Source organism: Balearica regulorum, chromosome 1 (genome assembly GCF_011004875.1).
Source record: "Balearica regulorum gibbericeps isolate bBalReg1 chromosome 1, bBalReg1.pri, whole genome shotgun sequence".
Lineage (NCBI taxonomy): Eukaryota > Metazoa > Chordata > Aves > Gruiformes > Gruidae > Balearica > Balearica regulorum.
Genome location: NC_046184.1, coordinates 210,685,571 through 210,706,150, shown reverse-complemented (window position 1 = coordinate 210,706,150; position 20,580 = coordinate 210,685,571). Strand labels below are relative to the sequence as shown.

At 44.9% G+C, this 20,580-nt stretch overlaps 1 protein-coding gene across 1 annotated transcript in view; it reads left to right on the top strand.

Annotated features, from left to right (window-relative positions):
- RAB30 (RAB30, member RAS oncogene family) overlaps positions 1-20,395 on the top strand; it is a 51,773-nt gene extending 31,378 nt beyond the window's left edge. The window contains exons 2-5 of the mRNA XM_075742420.1: positions 3,665-3,765; positions 5,000-5,083; positions 9,639-9,822; positions 11,932-20,395. Of these exons, the coding sequence (XP_075598535.1) occupies positions 3,673-3,765; positions 5,000-5,083; positions 9,639-9,822; positions 11,932-12,182 (612 nt within the window). The 5' untranslated portion in view covers positions 3,665-3,672 and the 3' untranslated portion in view covers positions 12,183-20,395. The remainder of the gene's footprint in view (positions 1-3,664; positions 3,766-4,999; positions 5,084-9,638; positions 9,823-11,931) is intronic.
- The last annotated feature ends 185 nt before the right edge of the window (positions 20,396-20,580 follow it).

Genomic DNA, 20,580 nt, shown 5'->3' with positions numbered 1-20,580 from the left:
TAGGTTAGTATGTGTGCATGTAGGGGAGAAACACTGATTTTGGTGAACGACAGGGCATCGATGGCCAGCCTCACCTGCCCGCTCCACCTCCCAAATTACTTCTCTGTCTCCCTTACTGCTCAGTCCTTGCTTTCTCCCCTCCTGTGCCCCCACTTTTTTGTCTCTTCAGTTCTGGCATTTAATCTCATGGTTGTGTTATTTGTTTTATGGCCTTGGCTCATCTTCCAGTTCCCATTTGGGGTCATTATCACATATGATTAGTCTTGGAGCCTAATGAAGGGGATCAGACATAACTCTAGGGTATGTCTGAGCCATTTAGCATTTCTGAGCTCAAAGATTGGTGGAGGAAGTTTAGTTCTAAGCTTCCTGAGAAGATAAATTTGAATGTTGGATTGTTTAGGGTACAAGTAATAGAACTGAAATCCCCCCAGGAGGGAGCAGTGCCCTCTGGGATTTAAAGCATCCCAAGGATAATTATCCAGTGCTAAGTAAGTCTCGTTAGTCTTGAAATAGCTTTTAGTAAATGATACATTTTTCTTCATGTTGGCTAGTGTGAAAGCTTGAAACTGTATATTAACATTTAGCCTTCACTGTAAGAGCAGTGTCAACAGAATCACAGACTGGTAGGGGTAGGAAGGAGCCTCTGGAGATCATCTAGTCCAACCCCCATGCTAAACAGGATCACCCAGAGCAGGTTGCACAGGATAGCGTCCAGGCTGGTTTTGAGGATCTCCAGAGAAGGAGACTCCACAACCTCTCTGGGCAGCCTGTCCCAGTGCTCGGTCACCCTCAGAGGGAAGAAGTTTTTTCCCATGTTGAGATGGAACTTCCTGTGTTCCAGTTTGTGCCCATTGCCTCTTGTCCTGTCACTGGGCACCACTGAAAAGAGTCTGGCCCCATCCTCTAGACATTCACCCTTTAGATATTTATAAGCATTGATGAGATCCCCTCTCAGTCTTCTCTTCTCCAGGCTAAACAGCCCCAGCTCTCTCAGCCTTTCCTCATATGAGAGATGCTCCAGTCCCCTCATCATCCTTGCAGCCCTCCGCTGGACTCTCTCCAGCAGTTCCCTGGCTTTCTTGAACTGGGGAGCCCAGAACTGGATGCAATATTCCAGATGTGGCCTGACCAGGGCAGAGTAGAGGGGGAGAATAACCTCCCTCGACCGGCTGGCCACGGTCTTCCTAATGGACCCCAGGATACCATTGGCCTTCTTGGCCATGAGGGCACATTGCTGGCTCATGGAGAGCTTGTTGTCCATCAGGACCCCCAGGTCCTTCTGCACAGTGCCACTTCCCAGCTGGTCAACCCCTGACCTGTACTGGTGCCTGGGGTTATTCCTCCTGAGGTACAGGGCCCTATACTTGCCCTTGTTGAATTTCATTTGGTTCCTCTCTGCCCAGCTCTCCAGCCTGTCCAGGTCTCGCTGAATGTCGGCACAGCCTTCTGGTGTGTTGGCCACACAGTTCTTAATGCTGTTGTTGTTACCCAATCCCACTTGGGGAAGGCCAGGCATGGAGATACAAAACAACAACCCCAGAAAATAAAGGGCATTTTTTGAGGGTGCTCTTTAAGGTCCCACTCTTTCACTGTATTAAGAGATAGGAGGGAGCTGCAAGGTCTCGTGTGTTGGAGCAAGATGAGGTTAGAGCATCCCCAGGACAGCCCCAGCTGCTGCTGTTTGGTGGCACTTTGCAGGGGACCGTAGCTCCAGCTCAGCAAAGCAGCAGTAGGGCAAGTGCCGTGCTGTGTCACTGGCCCAGGGGAGGTGACATGTCTGTGTGTGAGTCAGCCGTGACCCTGCTAACCATCTGCTGATATGAGGCAGATCATTAGTCACTAATTGGTGTGTTTACCCTTTTTTTGAGGCTGCTGGAAAGGCCAAGGATCACATAGACACATGAAGCAGCTGAGTCAGTTTTCCACCTCTTTTGCTTTCAGGTCCACCAGGCTCTTGGTGGTGCTCGGAGAGCTGTTTGTGTGCCCTGCCAGGCAGACCCAGACTGTCTCAGTTTTATCTGGTACTCTCTGGCTGTTTGACTAGAAGCCTGTCACAAGCTGTACGGTGGGTCTGGGGTCTGTAGCTGGGGCCTTCTGCTGTGTGGCAATGACACACACACACACCCCCCCACCCCCCAAGGAAGGACCTTTGGAGGCAGCAGGAGAGGGCACTCTGCCTTTGGGCTGAGCGCAAAGAAGCTTGTTTCACCCATGCCGTGTTTGCTCCTTTCATCAGTTCTGTAAAATCCCTCCAAGCAATCTGGGGCTTTACTGAGGGTAGCAATTTCATAATACTTTTTTTTCATCCTCCCCATCTTTGGCTCTATCTCCTCATCCAGTGCCTAATCTATAGGTACTGGTGGGTTAGGTACCAATGCTTAGGTATCATCGTACCTGGTGATTTTACAACTGATTTTACAACAGATTTACAACTGATGGCTTGTAAATCTATCTTTTTACTGATATCTTACGTCATTACCCCAGACCAGTCTTGAGGACAAGTCTTTGATGCCACGTATAATACCTGGATCCTCCTGGACACAGCTGGGTTTGGACAAGGGAGCCCTTCTGCTCCCTTGTCTGTGGGTTTTTCTGTCTCCCTAAAATCTCCAACTGAATCTCTTCTGCCTGTTGCTGCTTTTCTTGAAGGTTACAGACCCCTTCTCTGGTTGTGGTGTCAGCAGCACCCTTGGGTGCACTGGAGATGGAGGTGTGGATACTCATTCCTTCATGCCTTGCTCAGCTGCAGCAAACTCTACATTTATCTGTTTGGTCATCCCCATACTTCGAGTGGCCTAAGGAAGCCCTGTAGGTCTTCCCCCGTGTAGGCAACCCTGCCCATCTCCTGTGACATTGCTGAAACATCTCTGCATCCTGCAAAGGAGGTTGGACTTGGTGGGGGTATGTGTGCTGGGTACCCCCAGGCTCCTCTCTGTTCACTTCCCGTTTGTGCTTTATGCCAGGCAAGCTATCCTCACAAAACTACAGAAAATCATCTTAGTAGAAATTTTCCTAATAGATTCTATTATTTCTTCTTTTTTAAAATCCTCTCCTAATATATTTTAGCCAAACTGTTACCCCACTCCCCGCTATGATTTTAGCAAATGAGCTCTTTCAGTCTTTAAGGCAAATGCTGCTGCTTTCATTGTAAAATTATTTTAATTTCCCCATCTGTTCAGCCCTTATGTGTGCCCCAGCCCTGCTCTGTGGGTACCCAGTGCCTGCCTGGAGGAGCTCATGGGGGGTTTCTGGCTTTTGCCCTAGCAGAAATAAATGATGTGATCCCCTTGGACAACATGGCAAAGTCCACATTGTCCTTTGGAGCTGACGTTGTTAAAAGCAAAAGAAACATTTGGGGAAATCGGTGGCTCAGGTTGTGGAGCGTTGCTTGGAAAGCTGAAAACCAGCATCTCTAATTCGTGGGCAGCCAGGTGAGATGGTGTGAAAGCCAAAATGTGGCCAAAGTTTTGCAGTAGCTGACGTTGGTCTACGTGGATGCCCCAGTTTGGAGGAGGAAGGGCTCTCCTCCCTTATCTGAGGAGCCACGCGCGTGCCAGGAGACCTTTGTTCTGAATATTTGGAGGTATAAAGTTCAGCAGGAATAAAAGGGCATTTCCCCACCACCTTGGTTCACATCGTGTTGCGCTCTCTGTCTCTCTTGCAGCTGCGTAAATGAGTATGGAAGATTATGATTTCCTTTTCAAAATTGTTTTAATTGGCAACGCTGGTGTGGGGAAGACCTGCTTAGTCCGTCGCTTCACTCAGGTAAGGCCGGCTGCCTCTTGGATATGGGATGTCGGGATGGGGACAGCTGGGATGGGAGCGTGGAGCCTGCGGCTGCACCGAGGGCTCTGCTGACATCACGGCTCCAACGCATTTTGTTGTCCACGCTCTTGGTGTGTGCATCACCTATAGCGACATACTGGCACAAGCAGCACATCTGTGTCTAGTGCTGTACTTGGCCCTGTTGGGGATCTTGTGCTGGAGAAACTCATCCCTCTCTGAAGGTGGAAAGTCCCCTCTGAAAGCTGCTGGGACAACTCCTCCTGATTTAGAGGTGCTCTGGACAGGTTATAAGGACCAGCATGTCTCCTGGTGTGCTCCTATGTGCCTTCTCCTCCCCATCCCTTGCTGCACAAAGCTCTGCCTGTTATTGTCATTAATAGATAATTAAATAATCTGGGTCCTGGGCTGTCAGTCCAGTGCCTTCTGTTAAACATCAGACTGGGTTTTTTTTATGGCACAATAACAGGGAAAGAACCAGGCTTCTGTGATCTGGGGCAAGAGAAGGTTTTGTATGATGCACTATAAAACAGAAGTTGTGGGTGTTTTGTTGCACTCTCCACTAGGAATTGTCAGTGATTTTCCCCCTCACTGCTAATTTTAGTTTTAAAGCAGTGGCAATGTTAAACACTCTCCAACCGTATGTGACAGCTGGTGGCAATAAAGCTAGTCAACCCCAAAGGGTTAACTACAAAAATTCATGGCCACTTCTGCTTGTGTTTTGACAGCGCAGCTGCTGTAGGGGATGGATGTGCCCCAAAATCAACACGACTTTATAGACCTAGACACCAGAAATCCAAAAGCTCTGTTCAATTTTTTTTGGTTTGCTGTTGCTCCTTCCCGATGGTGCTGCAATCAAATACCACCAGCGTCACGCCTGCCCTTGCTGTTGCACCAATAGTGGCTGGCTCCGTGCTTCGCTCCCAAAATGCTGCGCAGGGATGTAACCCCAGTGCTGGGAGCTGCCAGAAATGCCTTGCCGTGCTGTGGCGTGTGATGGAGGGGAGAGGGAAGGCATGAGGTCACGGGAGCAAAGGCGTCTCATCCCACATGGGGAAATGTCACGTTTTCCTCTCTAAATGTGATGGAAATGAGTGTCTGGGGAAGGGGATGAGGGAGGAATAGTTTTGAGGATGGAAAAGGGTGAGGATTGGCACCCAGAGAGCATTTTGTCTTGCTACAGAAATTTGCTTAATGAACTCTTGTTTTCTTTCAGGGGCTTTTCCCACCGGGTCAAGGAGCCACGATTGGGGTTGACTTTATGATTAAAACTGTGGAGATAAATGGTGAAAAAGTAAAGGTAGGAGCCTGATGGTTTTAAGTGTAAACTTGTGTGGCACTACCATAGCTGAGGTTTCTTGCTGCAGCCCTCTCGCTGCTGGACGGCATGTGGGGAAGCTCAGGGCTGTCTGGCGTGGCTCAGGCAATGCTGGGTCTAACAATCTTTGCGCCCCTCTCCACAATTACCATCAGGATCGTAACAGTGAACCTACTCTGAGGGAGAAAACGGAAAGGGGAGGTCTTGCAAAACTCTGTCCTTGCTTAGGAGACACTGAGATCGTGCCTGGCTGGGGTTGAGGAAGCGCAAACCTCTGCTCACGGCACTTTTGGTAAACAGAAATCTGTTGCATTCCCACTGGGATGTGCTTGATCAAGGTCTTCTCCTGTGAGCTCCCAAGATGGCTGTTGGGAAGGGCAGGTTTCTGGACTTGAGTGGTTCTGCACAACAAAGGCTCATCTTCCACTTCTGCTGAGTTATGAATTTGGGAGAGGCAGAGATGGTCACAATATTTATGCTTCAGTCAACAGGTTGAATTGAGAAGGGCAATGTCCTCCATATTATTGACTCTTTCACCTTCCAGAATAGGGTGGTTGCAATCAAACTGCTGTTTTCCTTGCCCTGTGCTAACTTCCGAACAGTGCCTGAGCATCGCTAATGCTGCTTCGTTCATTAGTAGAGATTTTGCTAGAGCTATTGTGGTGTCCAAGAGGTGGGGGAAGAGCATGGTTATCTGACCCTCTAATGTCATGATGTCTAGGGTCCCTGAGCTGCTTCTGGAATTATTCTGCCTGCATTAAACCCACAGGCATCAAAATGGAAAACAGGTTTTTCCCTTTGCTGCCATCATCAGATCTAGTGGTGAGCAAATGGGAGAGCGGCAGCAGTGTGACAGTGGCTGGGTGTGACATCGAGACCCATTTTTAAGCTTGTGCGAGTGATCGGATGGAAACAGTGGACTTATGCAGATCTTCAGCCATGGGGTTTTTTCCCACCTGTATTTCAGTGCAGAGGTTTCTTAAGAAAATCAGGTGGTGTGTTCCTAAGTTTAGAACAGATTTTAAGTCATGATTATGTCAGCAGGCTGCCACGTCACTGCGTGAGGAGCTGTACAAACTTATGGCAAGTGATGGTCCTTGACCAGAAGACTTTCCAGCCTAAGCAGGTGAAGGTCAAGAGGTGTAAATACTTTCCCCTGACAGAGTTAATGTTCAGCACATTGCTCTGCAAGTGGGACAGAGCAGCAGGCAGGAAGGCAGAGAGGGTCACGTGTAGCCCCTGTGGTGTCGGTATTTAGCTCGGTAGTTGTGGTGGTCATTAGCAGGTGTCTGGCATAGCAGGGTTGGACAGGAAACGGATGCTGCTTGTCCAGGCTCCTCGGACAGCGGAGATGCTTCTTTCAGCCAAAACCAGCTCCAATGGAGCAGCTCAGAGGATCTGAGCTGGTAAATGGATTAAGTACTGCACTGAAGGGGGAATTGATTTTTTCCCTTATACCTGGCTTAAACCAGCTATCTCCAAGATTGTCCTGGTCAATGAAGGGAGAAAAGCAGTCTCTGAGGAAAACTAATCCCATCCGCTTCAGACACCTCTCCTTCCCAAGCATCTGGTTCCCTGTCGGGTACAGATGGAGCCTTAAGAACATCATTTATATCTGAGGTCTGGTTTTTGGACTTACCCTAAGGATTCGTCTGCGTTTGACTTGTTGCTCCCATGACATCAACCTGGTTTAAGAGTAGCTTGAACTGAGGATGCAAACTCTTTAAGAGAATTGGGAGCAGCCATGCCAACATGGGCTGTCTCAGCAGCAAGGATGGTTCGGGGAAGCTCTATAACCTCAATTCACTCATCAGCCCCTGCTGCCCTGCCCATGTCTGAATGCACAAGTGTCCACCCAAGCAAGTCTCTTAATCACCTTGGGGCTGGCTTGTGTTTCACAGAGCCTCAGCAAGTGGTAGCTGGTATACCAACTGTATTTCACATAGCAAATAATGAGCTGTTAAATCAAAGTCCCTCTCCTGACCCCACCAGTGGATTAAATTGGAGTCACTGGAGCTCAGCCATAATGACCAAGCTTGGGCAGAAGCTTAGTATGATATGTTTGGGCATCTGAACGAGCCTTCTGGAGTCCGAAAGGCAAATGGATTTCTTTCAGGGAGTGACCTTGTAGCTGAAACTTTTTGAGTAAGCAGTGCTACTGAGAATAAACATTTAATGAGCGGGAAAAGCAGGAATGAGTCAGAGCATAGCACAATGAAAATGACATCTCAGTCAAACGAGGTGCTTCTGTGACTGTTAGCTCCTTAAACAGTGCCTGAGCTGTGACCGCACTTCTGTGCCAGGCAGCATCTCCTGCATGTCTGCTGGGATCCAGGATGACAGAGCAGAGCTGTTTACCAAAAGGCTTTTCAGACTTGAAAATAAGTGATAGATTTCTGGGGAAAAATAATTTCCAGCTTTCAAAATTGCATTTGAAAGTCAGTGGAGAGGGAGTTGCTAGCATGAAAGCTGTGTGCAAGCCATCTCAGATATGAGTGGCTACTAAAGCTTGCTGACAGATGAGCTGAAATGGCACTGCGCAGTTGAGGGGACTTTTGATCTGCCTGGCTTTTCCTAATAAAACCAAAAATATGTACACCACCTGTACCAGGAAGCTACACAAATTCCAGCCAAGTAGATAGCAGTTATGCTGGTCAAAGCTAAGCATCCTCAGTGCTGCAGAGGGCTATGCTATATGGACCTGTGATCTTAGTGTACTTGGTGGAAATGTTCATATGCATAAAGCTAAAGGTATGTTCAACTGTTGGGAGAACGGGAAGCATCAGCTGGCTCCCAGAAAAGAAACATCTACGTTTTCTGCAGGCTGAGTCAGGTACTGTCCTTTGGTTCCTCTGGAAAAAATGGATACAAGTAAAATGATTGCTGTGAAATATTTTACTTGGCAGAAATAATCAGCGGGGTGAAGTGTCAGATTTTCCTGCGTTTTGTGTGCTGCAAGAGTTTATCAGTGGCTGTAAGGTTGGGGGCTCTTCCCTGTCTTCTGCGCCCAGCTCACAGGTAGACTCACAGCTGCAGCCAGTAAGAAACCCTCTCCTCCAGGGCAATCCCTTTTGCTTTCAATGTCCATTATATTAAAGCAGTGGAAGAACATCTTCACACCAAGTTTTTATCAGCTTGGAGATCTTCTCAATAAATGCAAAACATACATAAGCTGGAGTTAAGCATTAGACCAATCGGTAAATGTTTTTCCTGGGAAATAGCTGAGCAACAAGAAAATTATCTGTATTTTTCCACCTACCAGAGTTTGGAGGCTGGTTTGTTTTAACAGGGACTTGTTTTTTATCTAAATTTTGTGTGCAAATAATTTAAGTTATGGTTTTGTATGTCACTTAACTGTAGGTGCCAGGTTCAGCCATTTAAATACAACTATACCAAGAGATTAAGCACAAAGGTGCCCAGGAGCTGTGAGCCACAGATTACTTTCTCTGCAAAAATTGGAGTTTTTCAAAATCATACCCCGTGTCTGAAAGCTGCTACTGGAAGCTCTCATTTCAAACTAACACATTTATGATGAGTAGCTGGCGTAGTTCGACTTTGGAACTGGGCAAGAATAAGGTTTTCTCTGTTACGGGCTGCTGAATATATGGAAAAAATCTCAAATACTTTACTTTTTTCTGCCCAGAGTACACAGGACTCTGGCTGGAAATCAACCTTTCACATATTTAATTCCAGGGAGGGGTGCTTTAAAAAAAATAAAAGCTGAAGCAGAGAAGTATTCTTTTATGCTGAAATGGTTTAATTTGGGAAGTTTGTTTCTTTGACTGCCTTTCTGAAGAACTGAGGTTTTGATGACCCACCAAAAACTATCATATGGTCAAATAATAAAAACAGTATGAGTTTAGTTTGTATTGGGAAATGCATGTTGTCTTCCTGGACCCAGAGGCTTTGGCAAACACTCGTGACCTCTTTGATATAGTTAAGGACGCGTCAACCAGTTCTACGTGTTGGGAAGGCAGGCAGCGAGCAACTGGGTGAGATGTAGAGAGGAAACGCGTTGGAGTCCGTGGATCAGCCTTCGGCTGAGCCCCTTGGTCAGTCCTGTGCTTTCCGCCTGTCCGTGCATCATCGCGGGATAACTAAAACTGCCTCTGGGAGCAAGAGGAGAGGCTTTCTTATTTCTTCATGGGACGGATGCTGCTGTTGGTTGGACTTAAGGGGCAGAAGTGACTTCCTCGCTCCAGCGCCTGGGTTGTAACTCCAGGCCAGCAGCTCTGCCCGCAGCAGAGAGAGATGCTGGAAGTCCCATGAAAGCCTGCAGATCTGCCCCTTCCAGGGGCCGCAGTGCCAGCTGACTTTGTGCCTTGCATTTCAATCCACAAGTGCAGGAATGGAAACAAAAAAAACGCTGGGAGAGGGGAAGCCAGAGGGGAGAGGAGCTAAGTGCTTTCCCAGCATTGGTTTAACCCTGAAGGGGTTGCTTTTTTAGGTCAAAACAGTGCTGATATCAAATGAAAAAAGTTTGTTTGTTTGGTTTTTTTTTTTTTCCTTTTACTACCCTACCTTGTTATGCCAAAAGCTGCAGATCTGGGACACAGCAGGACAAGAGCGATTCCGGTCCATCACGCAGAGTTACTATCGCAGTGCTAACGCGTTAATCTTGACCTACGACATCACCTGTGAAGAATCCTTCCGGTGCCTCCCCGAGTGGCTGCGAGAAATCGAGCAGTATGCCAGCAATAAGGTCATAACTGTGCTAGTGGGTAAGTGGCGATAGTCCCTAGCGAGGTGGTGCGATGAGGGGGTGAGCTGTGCGTGTCAAGGGGTTGGTGGCAGATGGATGTGTTAGCAGCAGGAAAACGTGGTGTCCGTGTGAACTGGTGGTGCAGGAAGCTCGAACTGGTGCGGCAGATCTTGTGGCCAACCAGAGCTGTAACTGCAGGTGGGCGCAGGGTGCACCCGGCTCCTTAAACCTAGTGCTTGGACCATTCCTTCTGCAGATAACCCCAAGATGCTGGTAGTGATGTTCAGGACACCACAGGCACTTCTCAAATTGTGGTCCTGTCTCAGGTCTAAGGCTATTGCATGCAGAGGTGGATACTTCCCACCAGCTTATCCCATATGGGACTAAAGTGTTGATGGTGCAGCTACCAAGTGAGCTAAGAATAGAGCAGTTTCCCTTGTGACTCCCAGCTCAGATCTCTACAAATATACAAGGATCTGCTCAAGCTGGGGTTGCCTCTGGGTTGCTGTACACCATAGCTGTGGGACAACCAGGGTCTTGTCTTGCATGGGTCGGGATCCGGGAACCAGATCAGGATGTGATGGTTGTGTGGATCGTAGCATTCATAGGTGAGACAGAGGTGGAAAACTGGGTATTCTTGCATGGATTTTAGGGAAACTAAAAATAAATAACTGAATGTTAATCTGTAGAGCTGCAACTCAAGCTAAAGCAGACCTCAGGCCATCTGTCTGCTACAAGCAAGGTGAAGATTATTTTGCCTACCCGTGCTTTTCCATGCTCTGCCTTCAGCATCTGATACTCAGGACCCAAGAATATATAAAGAACAATGCAAAAATAACTTGAGGAACACCAGAAAGTTTCTTGCTGCAATGTTGATATCACATTTAATAGTTTGCTGTTTAAAAAGAAAAAAAAATCTGGAGGGTTGTAAAATGTGTTTAAGGTAGCTTTAAAAATCTTTTGAGCTTTACATGCCCCAGTGGTATTTACAAGCGAGCCTTGGGCTTTACAGAGCTTCTATACAAGAAACTCATTATACTCCGTGAGAAGGGTATGGCACATGTACAAATGGCACAGAAATAATCAATGCATGACTAACAAATGTATAGATGATTTTTTTTAGGGAACATTAAGTTAATTAGCAAGATCTACAGTGCAAAATATAAATGATAACAGCCATAACACATGCTTTGAAGATGGTGACATCCATAAACCACTTGTGTTGAGTGATAATTTGTTTAGAAAGGTAACCTCAGTGTATACAGTGGGGCCAAGAAACTGCTTTATCAGGAAAGAAAGGGGATCTCAGACGAGAGGAAGGTGATGAGATGTGGCTTGCCAGTGGCAGTGCAGTCTTTCTTCCTGCTCCTTCTCATAAAATTGCTGGTAGAAGCACGGCCAGGAGATGTTTCCTCCTGAACCTTCCAGGTCCCTGGACACAGCCCCCTGTTATTGCAGCTCCTGGTTTATCTTTGTAAGATTAATTTATGGCAGAAATATCGTGTTTGAAGTGGCTGGTAATAGAGTATAATCATATCAGACGCTTGCTTGAGGCTTTAATCAGCTCTGCTAAACCAAGCTCTCCAAAGGAAGGGACTGGTTTCTCACCCCACCTCATTCTGTGAGTGCCTCCGAGCCCGTCCCTCTTCCAGCCTTAACAGCCAAATTCTTCATGGGAATATTGAAATAGGAAAGCTGCCTTCTGTGCCAGGCTTCTTTTAAAGCTTGTAATGACATAAGAAATATCACGTTTAGTGTCTCATATGCTATAATTGACATTTTAAGTGCTCCTCAGAGCAAGAACAGGAGAAATTTGAATAGATATTAAAATGGAAATCCTTTAATGTTGGTTGATAGCAGCAAACAGATGCACTGGTGCTAAATTAAAGCTAACTGCCTTGGATGTTTACATGGCATATTCCATTAAATGAGCTGCTATTAAATGAACTGGGTCGCATGTATCAGGGAATCCGTTATTTGGAGGGGAGAGCAAGCACTAAGTTTCACATAAAAACCACTGTCCATACACATATACAACACCAAACTCTTCTTTATCCCTTATCAACTTCTGTTTCTCTTGTTTTGGAAGTCAAATTAATTCCCTTTCTAAAATCTTTTATCAATGCAGGTAATAAGATTGATTTAGCTGATAAGAGGGAAGTCTCCCAGCAAAGAGCTGCAGAGTTTTCCGAAGCACAGGACATGTACTATCTGGAAACCTCGGCAAAAGAATCAGATAATGTGGAAAAACTCTTCCTGGACTTGGCCTGCCGGTTGATCAGCGAGGCCCGACAGAACACCCTTGTGAACAATGTCTCGTCCCCCTTACCAGGAGAGGGGAAAAGTATCAGCTACTTGACTTGCTGTAATTTTAATTAAAGAGCTGGAATGTGATTTCCCCTTCCGCCATGGGCCAAGAGGATTTTTTTTGCTGGGATTTATCTCCTTGAAGGGAATTCCTGCCACTTTGACCCATCTGACCTGTGCTGAGTCAGGTTGCAGACCTGGAAGCATGGTAGGTGGGTGGCTCCAGCTGCATGTCAACGTAGCAGAATATAACACGGTTTAAATTTCATTTTTCTTCCAGTCTCTGGAGTGGGTTAGGAAAAGGAGAGTTGCACAAGTGTTTCATGTAATGCAGAACGTGAGTTATTGCGTTTCCTTCTACAGAAGACTGGAGCAGCATCTCTTGAGGAAGATATTGAAGAGATCAAAATCTCTCTTACACAACAATGTGTTTGGTCCTTTCTAAAATTAAAAAAAATAAGAAACAATGAACACTGACCCTGGACTATGTTGGCAATCTTCCAGGCTGCCAGTGAGTGAGCTCTTAGGACATGTATATAGTGTCTGCCCATGCGCCTTCATGGAGGACTCTGGTGTTTGAAATAGTGTTACGTCTCTCATCTACAGGCACTTTCATGAACATGGAATTAAAAAAAAGTTACATATATCAACGTTTTCAAGATTTAAGAAGACATGGATACGGCTCAGTCGCTCCCTTTGGTGCTAGCAGTTCAGCAAATATTCCATAGACCAAACGTAGTCTTACTACATTAATGTCCTCTGAATGTGTAACTTAGACTGGTTAGGAAAAAACACTAATAAGCACTGTTCATAAAAAAAAAAAATAAAAAAATAAATCTTGTTACCTCTTTTTCTAGGCCTGAGTGTAGTGGGAAAGGACTGTGCTTCTTTGATATCCAACATAGGATAAAAAGACTTTCCAGAAATAAAAAAAAAATAAAAATTAATTGTTCCTCCTCTAAATAGTAATGTCCTAATGTGAAAAATGAGCCTTGGGAAAAGTTATTGGTGGAGTTGGAGAAAGTGCACCAGACATGACCAAAATCTTGCGTGTGCATAGATTGTGTATAAGGGTTCGAAGAGAGCACAGCTTGAAGTGGCAGTCTGCAATATGTCCGGCTTAAAAATAAAGCTTGTAGATACAGTTCTCGTTGAAAGGCAGGCGTACAATTTTGCAGAGTTTTTTTTTTTTATGCGAAGTGGAAATAGCGATGGGGTTGCAAGCGGTAGCATTCTATGTCTGACCCATCTAGCGCTCACCTTGTGGAACTGCTCTCCAAGATGTTGTTGAAGGTATCTTCTTGGCATCCAGGCTCTCTGCTAGAGTAGCTTTCAGGTTTGGGGCTGTAGAGTCATTTAATTTACTTGATGCTTTGTACTCTTAATCCCAGGCTCCAGTGTACGTGTAACTGTTTAGGCAATTTCTTCTTATGAAAACCTCTGAAGTGGAAGCGCTATGGAGTTTGCGATGTTATTACACCTCTAGTGCCATATGTGAATAATGCATTGCAAATTTATACGTTGACATTAAAGTGAAATTGGAAGATAGTGAATGCACAGATAAAAATTATATTTAGAAGTTTTGAGTTCAGTTTAGCTGATCTGGATAAATCTCTCTTGGCAATTACATGGCTGTGATACGCTGTGATTTAGAGCTAATCAATTTAATATTATTTGGCTTTTACTGAAGATTATAACAGAGTTTTTGTATTGACATAAAAAGCTGCCAGTAAGTACTTATTGAAAAGAATAACAATTTTAAAAAAAAAAAAGGGGGGGGGGGGCATTTTAAAATGCTTTTTCACATCTTGCTGGAAAGACTTCTTTGGGCTGTATCATGTTGTGCCTTTGATCTGTAACGGGGAGCTGACTCTGCCAGAGAGAGGCGGGATCATGTGTCATGTGGCCATTTTTAATATTTTCTTGCCATTTTTTAGGTCACTTTGTTCTTTTATGGCTAGTGGTAAACAGGAAGGTGTAGAAGTTGAGGCTTGTTTGTCGTTTAGGTAACACTTAGCAAAGAGGTTCTGTAAGTGTGAGATGTTGGGGGACACGTCATCTGATGCACTGGCCTGGTCCTTTTCCGTCTCTGCTCATGGTGTAATCCAGAGGATTTAGAAATGTGTGGGACTTTGGCTTCTGCTGTGCTGGACCGTGTGGTACAGCTTGTGCTCAAGAGCAATGTCTGCCTTGAGCATTCCTCAAATTGCCAAATGCAGCCTCTTTTGAGCTCGTGAAGACCACCCAACTCTGAGACAGCTGATTCCGCACAGCTTTTAGGTAGTTGTTCAGAGCAAGGCTGAGGGTGTTACACGTAAGGTAACACAAGTTAAAAATCAATACTATGTATATTTAATTTGTAAAAGCTCTTACTCTCCAGATGGTGGACTTGTCAGTGTATAATTGATACCAAATATGGCAGGGCTTTTGAGTTAATCAAAGAGGAAGGAGACTGCCCGCTAAAATACCTGTGGGTTCCTCAGCCTGATTTCCAAAAGTATCAAAGCTGGGCAGGCACTTTTCATTCCTGCTGAGTACCACTATAAATGCATTTTGAAGTGTTCCTTGCATCCCTTCTGGAGGTTGAATTCTAACGCGTTATCATGACTGAACAAGATGAACTGGTCAAATAGCAGAAACTGCTAACTTTATTTTCTTGGATATTCACTTTGAAATTTCTAGAAGGCTAAGTCTCTTTTTCCAGTGCTTTCCTAACCTGTAGGTGACTATTTTGGAGACTAGCTGCCTACTAGCAACCTCGAAGCATTGGTTCTTTTTATTGCTAGCAAATCTTCTCCATGTAATGGTCATAAGCCAAAGCTGTAGTTTGAAACTCTCCTCTTTTTCTGCAGCTGACACACACGCTACCTGTTGAAGAATTGATATTTTAATGTCGTAACTCCTTCGCAGGAGTTACTTTTGTAGACCTTTGAATATATCTCTAGTGCATACAACCCACCTCTCCTTGTAGCACTGAGGGCTTATCTTCTCTTCTACAGTCTGGTCCACTGCTGAAGGCTTTCCAACCAGAAGAGAAGCTTTATCAACTGCTAATGACAACTCAGTGCTGTGGCATAGTGATCAAAATCTTGAAAAATAAAAGGAGATAAAAAAATACAAATCCCAATTATCTGACAATCAGCTCTCCAACTGTGGCCAACACCTTGCTAGATGAGTGGATTTTTGAGAGAACTGTCAGTAAAAGCCTTGTGATGCTTGCTGGGTCAAGTGTCCAAAAGCCATGCAGAATTGATATAATGGGGCCAAATTTGACCTGAAATATTCTCTACTACGAAGAGAGCAAAGTGTTGCTTTTAGTGTGGTTGCTAGATATTGATGTGTTCTCAGGGTGATATATTCACAGCCATGGAGTAATCTTCTTATTTCTGGGTGAATATTAACTTTTATAGTAGTCCCATCATAGTGAGACCTTTTCTTGAAACTTAGCACGTTAAGTGGCTCGAAGCAGAAGCCAATATTGGATGGTCAACAGATGTTTGCTTTACCTAACAAACCTGTTTGCAGAGATTAGTAAAAGCATCTCCTGAAAATTGGATGGTCTAAACTGTTTCCTGGTTCAGTCACTGATTCAGTCAGGCTCATCTTGGGTAAACGACCAGATTTTCTGTGTTTCACACCACCGTACGTGAAGTACTCGCTGGTGTTTTGTGTTGTGAATTTAAGCTGCAAGTTTGCTGGGACATGCCATGACTCCCTTCTGATCCTGTTTGAGTTCCCCATGAAAGACCAAGTGCTAGGGCAAAAAAACCCAACCCTTCAGGTCAAAGAGTTATGATGGAAAAGGTGAAATTAAGAACTCTGTAAAGAAGGAGACACTGGGTGCCTCTTCCTACCTCTAACGCTGAAGTCCTGATTTGATCTACAGGTAAGTTGTTTGAGCATGCAGTCAGAGACGTGTTTGTGCTGAATGCTAAACAGCTTTGTGATCATTGTTTAATGAAAATAACGAAAACCACACATGACATTGTCAGGCAAGATACTTTGTTCTTTGCTGTAGAATACATGAAACAGCCCTTAAAAACTGTCGGCCTGCTGTTGCTGTTGGTCTTTTTGGAAACAGATATATTGGTAACACTTGGCTCCTGCTAGTCTAGGTTTAGCAGTTAATGGCTATTGAATTCCTTCAGCATCAGTAAAAACAGCAGCAGACTGAGGCTGACGCAGGAGACAGTGATTTGAAAAGAGGGAAAGTCGCTATTAGTGGTGCGGAAGCATGGTAGGTGCACACACATGGGACAGGCTTTCCTGAGCTTTTGCTGACAAGGGATGCAATTAGTTATAGTCAAACCCACTGGGTTTTCCCTTATTCATTATCGCTAAGGACTGCTGTTTGTTCAGCTGCTTTTCCACTTGTCTTCTCTTTTCCCCACGAAGAAATAGCCGTAAATCAGTCTGAGATGTTGAGCTGGTGTGATTTCTGTTGTCAGGGACTGAATTCAGTTGGAAAATAGGTGAAATTCTCCAGCTATTAAAATAGGCTGAGCAAACGTGCAGGATACACTGCCCTTTGGAGAGCTGCGGTGCTGCTGTGGTTGCGTACGGCTGGACACGCCACCACAGAAACTCTTCTGGCTGTGGGGCAGACTGAGTGCTACAGCCCTCTGGGCAAGGGGAAAGATGACTGGAGCAGAAAAGGTACAGTAAAGGGATGGTTCTACTCAAGATTTCCTCAATCCCATCCTCTTTAAAAAATATAAATAAAAATGCTTCTATGACCGAAATTTGGATTGCTCTGGATTTTAAAAAGGAATGCTTTGAGTTTGAGTCTCAGCTGAGATTCTTCTGCATGCTGTTGCTTTCAATATCAAAGTATCCCGTATCCTTGTAAGTGTTGCCCTTCCAACACACACCTTTTTGAGCTTATTCAGTTAGAAAAGGTGTTTCTAGAGGACACTTTGCAAATTCCTAGTGAGCAATGGTGGAAACTCTCCGAAATGTTGATGTACATAAGGGCTCATCAGAAAACCCACTGGAGCCAAAATAAATATTCTAAATTTGAATAGCAAAAGCCCAGTGAAAGATGTTATATCAAAATGTTGTCGTCTTTAGGTTTTTTTTATAAACTTTGCTTATCTGAACAAATATGGCTCTTGAAGTCAACCTTTCTTTCCTTGTGTCAAGTCTGTCCTCTTGTTGCTGTGGGTAGTAATTGCTGTAGTTACTGTTCACAAACAGCAAAGGATCATCATTTTGAAGGACAGTCTTGTTATGACAATGCGTGGTGGGGAGACACTCGCTTGATTCCCAAGTGACTAGTGCATCCTCAGCAAAGCAGCTTCAACTGGAACTGGTCGTGTCTTTGAAACGTGATCATCCACTCAAGCTGTAGTTAAACGTACCACAAATGTTACAGATCTCACATCTGCCTCCGTTCAGGATTCATCTTAGCTAGGGAAATAACAACAGGGTAATCGTGCTGACCATGATGCAAGGCTCCCAAAGTAGCCCGCGGCGTTGCTCTGACTTACCTCGCTAATCACCACCTCGCTAAAATGACCCAAAGCCTCCTGTTGCTGTACTGTACTATATCTAGCTGAGATAAATTGCTGGCTGTCATCACCCATGGATGCCATCGCACCCTTTCCCCTCATGTGAATGAGCTGTAACTTAAACCAGAAGTAAAAACTATGCCATGTGAGTTGAGAGTGTATTTGGGGTTTTTTGTGGGGGGCCAGAGATCCAGAAAAAACCCCACCCTCATGTCTAATGTTTGCCCCTCCAAATACAGTCAACTGGGTAACTGGGGAAAGATAACTCAGCTGTAGCAGAAAGTGGGATAGCAATGAGTGTCACTTAGGCTGTAAATGTCGTCAGTGAAAAATTAAGACTGGTTTTAAGAGTATAGCCAGGGTTAACAGCTCATCTGTCTGGATAAACAGGAGCTGGCTGTACCACACGGATATTGTCTGTGTTTTCATGTTAATAACCAGCTATTAGCACTTCCTGGATGCGATCACATTTGTTGAACCAGTTATCTTCTTCCAGCAAGCTCGGAAGATAATTTTAGCTCTGGTTAGTGTTGAACTCAAGAAGCAGATGCCACTTTTACATTTGCACCTTTGCTTTTTCCCATTGATGCTTATCTTGGGGTAACTTTCCCAAGGACATGCACACTTGTGAGTGTGTCACAGTGGTGTCTCCGCCGAGCATCTGGAGTCCAGCCCTGGTTGACAAGCACTGGACATGGCCAACACCTGTGTCAGTCATGGTTTTAGCTGTGCATGGTTCCCTGCGGGAGAGGGGATGTTAAAAGTACTCTTACGCCTTCGTGGACAGTGATTGAGGGCTCTGGTGTGTCTGGTGTCACATGAATGTAAACCTTGGAGCTTTTCAAAGCCTGATTCCTTCATACCTTTCATCCATGAATCTGCTTCTTCCCAATACTGCTCATGCCTCAAGCACTGTGGAGGTCTCAGACTGGAATCAGGCCTCCTTGCGTGAACCACGGGATCTGACTCCTGCTTTAGCTAGAAGGAAGAGCATCCATGGCTCGTCTTCTGTGCCACCTTGAGTTTCTTACTATGAACATAAAGCTAACCAATTTGATAAGCCTGTTCTCAGGCAGGGCATCTTGTAAGGAATGTTTCCCTCCTTTTGGGACCAATATGAGAGATTCCGACGTCAAGAATCGGTGGTTTGGTGTGAGTGAATCTCCAGCAAGCAAGTGGGTGCTGCCCTCCATCCAGGGAAAGTTACAGCCCTGTGGAGGAGGAGAGTCCTTCTGAGCTGTCACTTGGGTGGTGGTGTGAATATCTCCAAGGGTCTGGGTTCCATCGTTGCCATGAGCTTTAGTCAATGTAATGGCCGCGGCGTCCCCAGCAGGCAAGGCTTTGCAGAGGGGGAAGCGGAGGAGGGGAATGCTGTTTTGACGTTTTAACAGAGTGAGAATAAAATGTTTGGTCTACGGCAGGGAGAGCTGCTATTGCCTCAACTCTTGCAGGCTGTTTGGAAGAAAACCTTATCGCTGGCCTACACGTACTGTCAGCACTGAAGGGGAAAAACTAACTTCTTAAGCCAATGTTTTGGGGGAGAAAAGGCCATCTAATGAGAGTATGGCGGAAGCCCAGCGCTTGTTGCTATGCTGCTTTGAAGTGACAAGTATATCTCCGGATATTAGAGAAGTAGTTTAAAATGTGCCGTGGTTTTAGCATAATACGATGCACTGCAGATATGTCACATCCATTTCATTTCCCGCAGCTGTTTACAGAAGGAAAAAAACCCCAACAAACCCTGAGATTGGAGCAGCTGCAGTCACTCAGCTGTCAATATGGGACAAGGCTCTTTCTGCTCCTCTTTTATTTCCACTTCGCTCTGTTCTGCTGCACATATTTGGCTGTTCTGTGAATTTGCAGATCATGAGATTTTTTTCGAACTGCCTTTGATCTCTACAGAAAGACTCACCCAGCTCTCATTTGAATTCATTAATATTTTGAGTCGGCATTTTAATTTTATGTTTACTGGCTTGTTTCCCTTTGTAATGTTATCTAACTGACAAGTTCGTCGTGCTCTGCATTACCTTTAGGTTTCTGAGTCTGAAATGTTTCTTCTTCCCTGTGATCATTTTTAGAGATGTTAGAAAGGCATCTTCATTTCCTCGGAAGAAAACCTGAATTACTCTCAGCTTTGATTACTAACCAATCCATATTGAAGCAACTCTCTTTACAGCAGGAACAAAGTACGTTTTATCCCATCATCTGTAGTTTGAATTGTAGTTTAAAAACCTGCTTAAGCACTAAAAGCAGCATTTTGTTTGCAACTTCCATGCCAGGGAAGTGACAGCATTAAAGGAATTTCCTGGGTTGGAGTTTTTCCCACAAAGGTCTGCTGTCTTTTCCCCAACAATTGTGAATTTAGCACAATGTACAGAATTTTAGCAAGAATCCTGATTCCTAAACGTGTGGCCAGAAGGATGAGGAGAGGACGTGTTTCTTGTTGATCAAGCACAACCATTTTGGTGGAGAAAATGCACTACAGGCGGTCGGACCATTGATCTGGAGTTGCTGGGGTAGTGCTGTCTTTGGGAAGGGTATAGGTGTTAGCAAATCGCCAAACTGTGAATCATTGACTGTCGGAAGCATTTGGCTTGTCTGTTTTTTTTAAGTTCTTGTTGTCAAGTGTGGTACAGTGGGGTTGAGAAAGGAATGTATTTTGGATGACCAGGATAATGAATGTATGATGCTTCATGTTTATTTGTAATGTCCTTTTTATACTTAGAAATTGCTTACGTATGTATCTGTATGTAAATAAATGTTTAATGCTTTCCACTAAGTGTTTAAAGTGTTTGATTTTTGATTTGAACTGCAAAGCAAAATTGCCTTAAAAGTATGTACAGGACAGATTCACTTGACATGATTTAGCATCAAGCCAACAGATGAATGGCTGCTGAGGATTTTCTGCTTGGGTCAGCATACCAAGGCTCTCACAGAGTTGGGACTTCACAAGAAAAGCA